We start from the raw sequence: 11,591 nt of genomic DNA, 5'->3' as shown, positions 1-11,591 counted from the left end.
GAGCCAGTGAAGCCACTGAGAGATGTTCTTTTAAAAATCTGTTGTTACAAACACCTGGTGAGTTCTTAAATATCAATAATGTGGAAAACTCAGTGGCATTGCTGAAAGACTCTTAAAACATTTTCATTTTGCTATGGTAACTGCACTAAAGTGACACCCAGTGAAAGGCCTGGAAATCTTGGCTCAAGATGTGTGATCTGTAGACACACCCTCAAGAGAGCACAAGACTTATTCCCTTATTCAAAAACGGACTCCCCTTTAGATCCCACCACGTCAGCACGTACCCCACTTGGGTAAACTGGAATGTCTTCCCTCAGAGGTGCATCACACCCCTCACTGCTGCCTTCCCAAGGTGAATGAGCTGTGGGCTGACCTGGCCTCCCAAACGGTAAAGGCTGGCTTTAGAAGAGCTCTGGAATTCTCTGGAAACCTTCACTAAGGAAGAAAAAACAATAGCTCCTCTTGGCCAGAATGAGTGGAAGTATTTCACTAGCTGTTTTCATAAGCTTATCCAGAGAGTTCCATCGAGATGCGATCAAGAGTGTTGATGTGATCAAGATTTTTTTTTTTCATCATTTTAGTGACACCATCTGCAAATTCGAGCAATCCTTCCTTAAAGAGAAAAGACCACATTCCGTGCGGCCTGGCGTCATTAGCATTCCTCTCTTTGTCTCCCGAAAGATTTCATAGGGGATGAAGTAAACGAAACAGTGATTATTCAAAAGACCAAAAGCAGCACTGTAGGGACAGTGAGTGTGAGCCACTGGCTACTTGGGTGGTTTCTGGGCAGCACCCCCAAATATATTGTGAATTTTACATTCTTATGATAAAAGTGACAATAAGCACTCTCTCTCATGTTCTAGTATTTTACAAAGATAACCCATTTCCAAAGCATCCATGGTTTCTCAGAAATCCCAGAATCTGGCACCCACGGGCGATGTTCCAGTGTGTGCCTGCTGGTCGCTGAACTGGAAGGTTATGTACACATGCTCAAGTTGAAGCTGTATGTCGAAACAGAAACCAAGGCCAGCCTGATATTGGTGGGTAAATTCCTTTTCAGTTTGTCTTATCTTCACTCAACTATTCTGAGAAAAGTAGATTTTTTTTTTTTTCTGCTTAAAGCTACTACTGGGGTTATATACATTGCTAATGGCAGATCAAGAATAAATGAGACCACACTCTAGAGTCTGGCCGCCAAAATAAATCCGGTCCATTCTTTACGCTGAGACACCAAGCAGAATACAGTCAAACTCCAGTTTTTCCAAGGGAATCACTAAGTTAGCTAAACAGAGAGCCTGTGGGCTGTGGGATCTAGTCTGATTATTGCTTTGAAAAATACTTCACAGCCCAGGTAAAAACCTGGGGGCATCTGAACAGGATACAAATTATGATAATGACCTTACAACTGTGTACTGTTCTTCGCTTCTGAAACAGATCAAATGCTGTCATCTGGAGGTGTTCAGACAATGGGTAAGACCAGGAGACGCTTTTAGAAATGAGAGAGAAATGGGGTCGATCCTTTTTGCCCTGGTGCTCAACATTCTAGGATAGTTACTAAAACATCTTGATGCTGAGTTAAGTTCTAAAACTCACCAGGATGCTTGCTCACACTGACATGTCTTGGCTCAATCATTATTTTCCCCAAAGGTTTTATCTGATAAACCATCAGTTTTTGAAGATGGCGGCTACTTGGTGAATTTGGATTTGCGAGGGCAGTAAAACGTACCAACAGCTGGGCACTGGAGTGGTACATTATGAACCAAGTGCAAAAAAGTCTGGTGAGGAGGCCACCGGATGTTGGACCTAGGACCTCATGAATCATTTTTTCTCATCTGTAGGGCTTGACGTTTCCCCTGAATGCTTTCCTAAGAATCCGACTAGTGAGGCAAGGCTTACTTTGTTCAACACAAGCAAATGAAACAAAAACCACAATCAATTTAAGGTAGGAGGGAATTTCCTTCCCTGGCCAAATGACCTTTCAACTTGGTCTCCTATAGAGAAAAGTCATAAAAAAAAATGTCACCCGAATTCCAGCCCCAAGAACGTCACTGTGAAACGTATGGCCTGCAAATACACCTGCCATCACGGCTGTACTTATTTCCTTACCCGCAGCTTCTCCTCCGTCTTGGTAGACTGCTTACAGTCGGGATGCCAAACGGTAGAACCTGTGAAGACACGGCACACGGCTGAGGGCAAGGGAAATGGAACGAAGCCACAGTGGTCTCAGAACTTCCGAGAGTGGTTTATATCCCTCTCCCCGGCACGGGCGTGTACGGGCGCTGTGCCCAAGTGAGCCGTGACCGCTCCAGATTCCCAGTGTCTCCCTCGTCTAGTCTGAGCTCATTCTGTAAAGGTCATAATTCCAGACCAGAGACCACTGACTGGGCACAAGAGTGTTTTGTGCTTCCCATTAGCTGGGTTTAATTTCAGAAATATAAGCCTTCGGCCATGTTTACATAACATCAAAACAACCAAGCAATTCGGGTGAGAAAAGTAATGTCAAACCAGATAGTCTACATTCAGAAGCAAAACTCAATGAATATTTTTAATCCAATTACACATAGTCACCTACACAGATATGGGCAATCAGGCCAACTAATAGAAAGGTTGAAAGTTACATGACAAATCCACCCTTTTAATTAAGTAAAAGAAGTCTTCACTTTTACACTCATGAAGCTACTACTTAAGTGTCATGTTCTGTTCCTGAGTCAATGCCTCATTTTCTCAGAGTATGAAGCACTTCCACGGATGGTATGAATATATCAGAACTAAGCAAAACACCTACCTCCAGGAGGAAGCTCTCATCTCGTGAGAATCCAAGCCAGCCTATGTGATTTTGTATGCCTAAATATGTGTCCTTTATACAATTATGGATAAGACCTAGATGTAAGTCCTATGTTCACATAAGGGTATGTCCGAACGTGGCGATGGGCAGGAGAACTAGAAGGAGTACTTGAAAAGACTAAGCGAATAAAGTTACCAAGTGGAAAGCAGTGAGTAAATGACATGAATTTAATAAAAGTCTCAGTATGACTATTAGGCTTTCTACATTTTATTGTCGAAATCCTTAACTCTCCAAGCAGCAATCTGCGTGTGCTTGAAAGACAATAAATCAAAATAATTCTTGAATTATTTTATACCACTGAATTAAAATCATATTAAATTAATGACAAGGGAAATACATTTCATATCGGATACTTTAATCCCTATTTAACAATCATTTCTATCTTGCTTAACCCAGAGCCAAAAAAAAAAAAAAAAAGAAAATCAAACAAACAAAAATCAGACAGACACACAATCCCATCAGCACTAACGTTTACTCTGAGGCTGGCTACAAATCACAGGAAATGATCTCAGCGCAGAGTCAAGGCCCTCGGGGTCGGGCCCAGGAGCAGCGTTCGCTGCAAAGCTTCTACTGAGTGGGAGTCCTTGGCCAGGACACCGGGTTTGCACACAGTGTCACACTGTTCTCCAGGGGTCAGGCACACAAGGAATGTGTCACAGAGAAGTTAGATGCCGAGGAAGATGAAACTGCTCATTCTTCAAGGATGTGCCCGAGAGGGCAAGCAAGGAGTACTGAAACCCAAGAAAAGGCGTACAGTAATCCCTGGGAGTCTGGACGTGGCCCACCTGGACGGACAGCTGGTTACCTGCAGTGGGAATGTACTGCATTCGTGCACAGCCGGAAATCACTCTATTGAGGTGAAGGTGCAGAGCTGCACCCAGAGCCTGAGTCGCAGTTCCTAGCAGACGCAGGGTTGACAGGCACTCTCGTGTCTTTGAGTGCTGTAATTGACACACTAAAACCTCAAACAAAGCCTGGAAACCAAATGAAGAATAAATCTGCTCCATTCTGAAAATGCAAAGTGACACCTGCCTATTGCTACTGCAAATTTACAGCTTGTCCTCAGGGAACCGTGTCACGAGGCCACAGATTCGGGTTCTTGTCACTTGTCTTTATTGGACCTTGCAGAATTCAGTGATTTTTTTTTTTTTTTAATCATAATTTTTGAAAGGGATCATTCTACAGCTAAAAGGATGTTTGGGTGGTTAATTTCTCATATATCTAGTGTGTTTCAGGGGAGAGTGGCTGAAGCTTTGCTTTAATATTCCAGGGTAATTTCTGTAGATGTTTCTTGGTTGCATAAAAAAACTGACAGCAAAACCAACCATTCATTAAAAATACACATAGTGTTATGTGCAGAGAGAAAGGGAGAAATGACATGCGAAGGAGATGAGACCCAGTAATTACCAAAGTTGAATGAGCAACAGCTCTTACAGCTCCTGCTAATTTTACTGATAAGCCCTTGTCTATTTAATGATGCTTTCACGGCTAAAAATAGTAAATGCTTGCACAGATGGTACTGTTTGACTGGAAAAGAATCTTTCCCTAAAGCCTCTCCGGGAAGCTTCAGAATTTTAGAGGAGACAAAAACTAGTCAGAGTTGTACACTGGGAAAATTTCTCAAGATTATTTTCAATTAAAAAAAAATCTAATGGCTCCTTGGTAATGCCACTAGAAACTTCTCTATTTCTCTTACAGGGACTTCAGGTGTGCTCTAATTCTCTCTTTCAAAATGAGAGCTATGTCATCTTACTAAGATGAAATACATCTGTGATGCAATTCACTAACTATGAGACTTTCTTTTTCCTGAAAGCCTGGTTAAGAGCAAGATAGTGAAAGGGAGAAAGACCAAGCAGCTATCCAATGAGCAGCATTCTCTGCGATGTGTTATTTCCCAAGCACATTCATGGAAAGGGTGGGAGGAGATGTTCCTCATCTTCCTCTTGCCTTAGGTCCAAAGCATCAAACATCCAGTCCTATTCAACATTCCAGCAGCAACACTTTCATTTGCTAACAGCCTTGGGGGCTCACTGCCAGCAAGTGAATTGCTTGGCTGATTAAAACTAACTGATGAGGTAACTTCTGGCCACATTCATTTTGGATCCGAATAGCCTTGCAGCTAATGAAATGCCTCCTTCTCTATAACAAATAAACAAGCAAACAGAGCAAGGTTTCCTTCCTTTCCCCAGGTGGAGAGAACTTATTGGGTTCTTGAGTCCATCTTACCTTGAAGATACATTTCCTCTCCTTCTGTGAACATCTGGTTGCATCTGCTGCATCGTGCACAGCTGGGGTGGTAATGTTTGTCACCTGCCTGCAAGAAAGAGATAGGGAACATAGGGAACATTTAGTCTACTCTGGTCATGCCTCCAGCTTCTTTTCTGGACTTCGGATTTGGAGGAAAAAAGAAGCCAAGGCAGGAAAAATAATTGCCCAATTACCCAAACTTCCTATACCAACAGCCCTAGAAGCTGAAGCCAACACCACTGGAATTTGGAGGGTCTCGAAGACCAGCTACTCATGCCTGTTATGAAGGGGCCGCCTTGCCTCTTATGGTTTCTGCCTTTCATTTCTCTCTTGGCTTGTGTTCTCCTGGATAGTAACACACCACATGCCTGAGATGAGTCTGCTCCATCTCCCTCCCCTCTGCCCGCCCCCCCAAAAAAAACCCATCTCAAAAAACATTAACCTATGAACTGATGTTGGAGGCTAATGATGGTTTGTAGTAAAGCAATAAAATGAAAGGATCCTATTAGCAGATTCTTGTTTTCTTACCTAAACAGTCTGAAAATAATCAAATCTACCTTATTTACATCAAGATGAGAAAAACCACAGTAAAATATATCATCTACTGCTTTATCTCAAAAGGAGCCCAAATTCTCTTCTATGCTGCTTACAATGATCTTTGGCCAAAGTTTTATATTAATTGTTTTCTACAGAGGCATTTTACTGAGGTGGCTCTGCATTATCCATGGGCATTCTATGTTCCTAAATATGACAGATGCCATCGCAGCAGGTGTTGACTTTCCCAAAGCAAAATGTCACTGGTCACAGGGATGATTCTCTAGACAGGTGCCAAGTCACATTAGATTCATGCTCCAAATACATGCCTGACAAAACGAAATATTTTTGTTGATAACTCAGCAAAAAAATCTTACCACCTAAACATTCTCATATGTACTCTGTAATTAAATCATTTTATCAATCGATTTTGAAAACATTTATTTTGTAATAACCATATTTAAGGCAGTGCAGAGAGCCTAGAATTAGAAGTGGGTGTACCCTGAGCCTACAAGAAAGCTTCCCAGGAAATCAGAGGGCAGGCAGTGATTCCTTTCTCACACCCTCCTGTAGAAACTACAAATCTCACATCCTCCTGTAGAAACTACAAAAGCCACTTGGCAACCAGAGTGCGAGATGATGCTCGGCTACTCAAGATAATCACGTGGAAAAAAACCTGAAGTCATTTAAAAGCCAGGAATACAATCTTTTCAGTGGTATCTGCGAGAAGATTCCAGAAGTGGTGCTCTTGTTCTTGTCTGCATGGTATGTTTATTCCCTCCCCCCACACCCCCCACCCCACCTTCGGGAGGCAGTGGGTGAGGGGAGCATAGGGAATGTCAACAACACAAAGTAGCTCCCTCCCTTAGGCCATCCAAGGTTCGATCTGAGTAAAAGGAGGCAGAGAAAAGATATTACTAAGTTCTAAACCATGTTGGCTCGGCTGGGATGGCAATGCTGGGAGGTTCCAGTCAAGACAATCTCTTGATTCTCAAGGAAAATGTAAGGGAAATAATTAAGGCTTCTTGATAGAAAGCTGGTGTAGTCTGCAGTGAAAAAGCACACTTCTCAGTAAGTTAGGAATAGAAAGAAACGTATTCGAGCTGAAAAAGTGATCCATCCTATTTAGTAGCACAATGTTAGAAGCATTCTCATTAAAGACAGGAACAAGGCAAGGCTGTATACTTTCACCAATGTTGTTCTACATTGTTTTAGTCCTAGCCAATGTGATAAGTCAAGAAAAAGAAATAAGTATAAAGGTTATTAATAAAAGAGTTCAGTCACATAGCTAGATAAAAAATTAACACATAAAAACCAATAGTTTTCCCACTCACTAGCAACATAAATTAAGTCGGTGTCACGGGAAAACAGGACCCCATTTGTAATAGCAACAAATTAACCTTTCAGTGTAAGATCTACATAAAGAAAATCACAGAACTTAACTGACTGATGGACATAAAAGACTTAGAGACACCGTATTTCTGGATGGGAGAACTAAATATGGTAAAGATATCAAGTTATATAAAATGAACCTGTTAATGCAATGCATTCTCAGTCAAGGTTCTCATAGGAGTTTCCTCTACAGAACTGGACAAACTAATTTTATACAAAGACATTTTTTGAAAAAGAGAGCAGCAATGAAAGGGGGATTTTCCCTTCCCGATATAAAGAGTTATTTTAAGGCTGAAATCATTAAAGTACTTTAATTCTGGAGCAGGAGTAGAAAATAAGCCAGTGGAACAGAAAGGAGGAGACAGTTGCAAAGCCACACATACAAGAGAACCATGATAAAAGTGCTGTTTCGAACGAGCTGAAAACATAGATTTGATGAGTGGTGAGAACAATGGGTTTGCCACTTAGAGAAGTTACAAGACAGGAAGAAAATATATGCCACACACTTCAGACAAAAGATTATCATCCAGAACATACAAAGAACATCTTTAATAAAAAATAAACAGCAAATGGGCAAAATGCAATTTCTAGAGGAAATATAGATGACCCCCAAAGTAAAGAATTAGCTCAACCCCACCGGGAATCAGAGAAATGCAATTTGGGGGAAAAAAATTTTTTTCTTCGTCAAATTGGCAAAGATAAACAGAAAACTAGTGTGAGGAAAGAGGCAATCTCACGCACTGTTAGTGAGCAAAATTCTTTTTGGAAGGCAACTTTGGAAATATTTATAAAAATGTGATATGTATATACTCCATGACATACAAATTCCACTTCTTAAAGCTATCCTACAGAAATTCTCACACGTGCCCCAAAGCGTATGCACTAAAGACATTCAGTATTATATAAAACAGTAAAGAACAGTAAAGAACGAAGAAACAGAAAACAACCTCAATAAGAAAGGGGTTAAGTAAAATACTGAATCGTATGTAGCCATTAAAAGAATGAAGTAAACATATATGTACTTACGTGGAAAGAAAAAACATCATGTGGAAAGAAAAAACATCATGTGTAAAAATACCGCCTATAACACAGTCACGGGGAGTAGTAGTCAAGAGTATGGAGACACTGGGGTAAGCGAGACTGGATTCAAACCCAGTTTCAGCACTATGTGGTCTTGTGATGGTGGCAATCTCTCTAAACTTCAGCTTCCACATCTACGAAATGAGTAGAATAACAGTATGTACCTCAGGTAGCTGAAGAGAGGACTAGACTAGCATACTGCCTGCATCTCCTCATTAGGCCTATAAGTTGGGCCCTGTTACTACTATTCATGTCAGAGACAACGCACGTGTATATACGTATATTGTTATCTTAGTGCGTCCTGCGTGGAGAGGAGATAAGGAGAATGCACATCCATCGGTTTGCTGTGAATACCTCTTCAAAGGGAGGGAGGAGTAGCGAAGGCTATAATTTCCTTTGTATTCTTCCATATCGTTTCGATTCTTTACAACAAGAATGTATTTCGTGTTGCTGTGTAGTAAGAAAATAAAGACAGAGAGGAGAAAGAGTCTATGTCTCCTGGAGTCATGACATCCAGGTTTGAGTTTTTACCCCAGCCTGTACTAGAAATATGATCCTGAGCAAATCACAAACTCTTGGAACCTCTACTGCAAAGTAGAGATGATGATGTTGATGATAATAAAAATGAACATTTTTATTGTAATTATTCTATATCAGTCACTATTCTACGTACTTCCTAAGTATTTAGTCATTTGTTTCATAATAACCTAATAGTGTAGGAACTACTATGATTCCCTGTTTTACAGGCGAGGAAGCTGAGGCTTAGCGAGGTTTAGTAACTTGTCTACGGTCACATGACGGGGAAGTGGTCTGGCTCTGGAGTACATGTTTTTTGTTTTTTGTTTTTTTTTAAAACAAAGTGACCCCCCATCCCCCTAGTAAGTCTAGTACCTACTTGGCACCACACATAGTTATTACCATACTACTGACTGTATTCCGCACGGAGAACATGTTCTTAATGGCTACTATAACCAGTAACCATAATCATGCAGTACTCGACTGCTCTAACTACCTCACAGTGACACTATTAGGGTAAATGATCAAACGACATTTTGAAAATGGTGTGATGCACTACAAATAATAATAGGAATAATAATAATAGGAATAACAATACAATAACCCTCCGCACAGAGATGATCCCAGTGCCATTCATAAAAAGAAGCTTGTTGGCGTGGCTTGGGATGCTGAAGAAAGCCTTTCTGAATGCTACCCTTTCCCAGTGACAGACACTGAGAGAGAACTGTCTTCTGTGAACTGTCACAGAAGGCAGATGGAAGATACAACAAGGCCCCAGGTGGCAGGGCTTTTCTCTACCAATCAGCAGCAAAAGCACTGCTAAGAACAATACCATCGTAATGCCAAGGACATCAGTCTTGACGCAGGCACTTGGTTCGTCCCACAATGCTGAACTTGTCAAGATTTCCAGTGAGCCAGAATCCAAGGGGAGTTTCACAGCCATTCAAAAGTCTTTGTTAGGTAGCAGTGCAGGCCTGGGGGGCCATGGGGCCAGGTGCTCAAAAATAAGTGAGCCCCTCCTTTGCATGCATGAGCCACCACATCTGTTTCATTTCTTCTTACATAGGCACCCGTGACGGTTCACAGACAAGCCCTGTGCACAGGGCCAGGAAAAGTATCAGAGCCGAACACGGACCTGGAGTCATATGCAAACTAACTGAAAAATGGATGTAGCTGAATCAAACTCATTTAAATTGAAGTCATTTTTAGAAGAAGGAAAAGAATTTTAGATCATAAGCAAAATAAAAGACTAAATAGTGCCCACATAAGGACAGATAATTAACACACAACTCATTGTGGATAGGAGGTTTTTAGTTATAAACTTTTAAAGCACAGTGTGAGCTTTGTTGGGACAGGTGATCTCATAAGCAGGGGTTACCGGGTACCTGGACCCAGGCCCACACCCTGACATTCTAGCTCTGCCTGAGCCCACGAGGCCAGATGTATCTCTGGGCATGCCTGTCATCGCTAGTCTCCATCCATCTCTACCCATCTTTGTATGCTGCTGTTTAAAAAAATTACAACCTTATTTTCTTCATTTTCACATACTCAAAAAGCACATGTTAAAGTCTACGTTCTGGCTGACACTAAACTCTACAGACAATAAACAATTTGCCTATTTAGCTGAGTTTTGTAAAGCACCAGCCTACACATTCAAACTGCTAAACATTGCTTGCCTTTAATAGTGCCGATTAAGTCAGATTTGTGTGGTTGTAAGGACTATCTGGTTAATCTCCAAATTGAAGTATGAACTTTAGCGTCCAGGCTAGAATAACATTTGGCTACATACCACCTACTTTGGGGTAGGATTTGATGTAAGGCACCACATTTTTGATGAAATCTATTGTCTAGAAGAGCAGAAAGAAGTTCTGAACTTCTTGTGGAAGTGGGGTGGTGCGGGGGGTGGGGGTGACCCTGGAAAGGGCTATAATATTTGGAATCAGGAGATTTGGGTATCCTTCCTTAATTTGTTATCACAAGACCACAATTATGTCATTACTTACCCTCTCCAGCTCCAGGTACCTCATCTGTAAAAAGTGAAGGGCTGGACTACACAATTTCAAGTCCCATTCAGCTATAACATTCTAAGACTCTGTGAGAAATCCAGTACTTCTATAAGCTTGCATGGCAGTGTCAACAGAAAAGCAATTTGGGTAGAGAAAGGAAATTCTTGGTGGCATGGAATGGAGTTTAAGCAATGACCCCACAGTGTCTGAAACCCAGGAGAAATGCTGGTGTCATGACTAAGCCCTGTGCCAGCTATAATAGGCCGCTGGGAGGACGAAAAGAGAACTGTAAATATAGACCCCGTCCCTGATCGGATAATCTGCTTGTCTGATAATCTGCTTAACTCCTGGACAGCTGATTGTCCTTTTTAATTTCTCTTCACCCCCTTTCTCTTGGAGTGCTCTCCTCCTGATGCGAACCAAGGAGATGTGGAAGATGGCCTTTGAGGTCAACCTTCGGCCATTTATAACTTAGGCCCTGCCTACTTCCAAAAGGGACCTGCAGATGCTTATCAGAGAAAGCCACGATTTAAAAACAATTGAACAAAAGCCTCAGAGGAAAAGAAAAATCAAAAGGCCCCAAAGTAAGACAAACATGTTTGTCGTGATCTGACCTTCTTAGTAGGAGAGAACAAAAGCGAAAACGGGCCACAAAAGTCTTACTGTATGAAAAAATGGCCACACACAATTGTCACTGGAGAGGCCAAGGTTTCCTGATTCTAAATTCGTGACAGGAATCAGAGGCTGAGGCTCTGCAGGCTCTTGCTCTGTGCCAGGCACTGCACCAAGGACATTAAGTGACCAGTCTCAAAACGGCCCTGTGAGGTGGATGCTATTTACAATCTTGTTCTACAAGCAGAGAAACTAAAGCTCAAAGCGAACAATTTACCCATAGCCCTCGGTGCTTCCAAGAATTGGAGTTGGGCTTTCAGCCCAGGTCACCTGACTCCACGCCTACATACGCTCTCTAC

The 11,591-nt window shown here is 41.7% G+C and overlaps 1 protein-coding gene across 1 annotated transcript in view; it reads right to left on the bottom strand.

Annotated features, from left to right (window-relative positions):
* Positions 1-11,591, bottom strand: part of ABLIM1 (actin binding LIM protein 1) — a 206,277-nt gene that overhangs the window by 44,380 nt on the left and 150,306 nt on the right. Inside the window, exons 7-8 of the mRNA XM_023530076.1 lie at positions 5,072-5,159; positions 2,107-2,165 (exon numbers count right to left, since the gene is read on the bottom strand). Coding sequence (XP_023385844.1) covers positions 2,107-2,165; positions 5,072-5,159 — 147 coding nt within the window. The remainder of the gene's footprint in view (positions 1-2,106; positions 2,166-5,071; positions 5,160-11,591) is intronic.

Source organism: Pteropus vampyrus, unplaced genomic scaffold, assembly GCF_000151845.1.
Source record: "Pteropus vampyrus isolate Shadow unplaced genomic scaffold, Pvam_2.0 Scaffold46, whole genome shotgun sequence".
Classification (NCBI taxonomy): Eukaryota; Metazoa; Chordata; class Mammalia; order Chiroptera; family Pteropodidae; genus Pteropus; species Pteropus vampyrus.
This window is presented reverse-complemented; position numbering and strand designations above follow the sequence as displayed.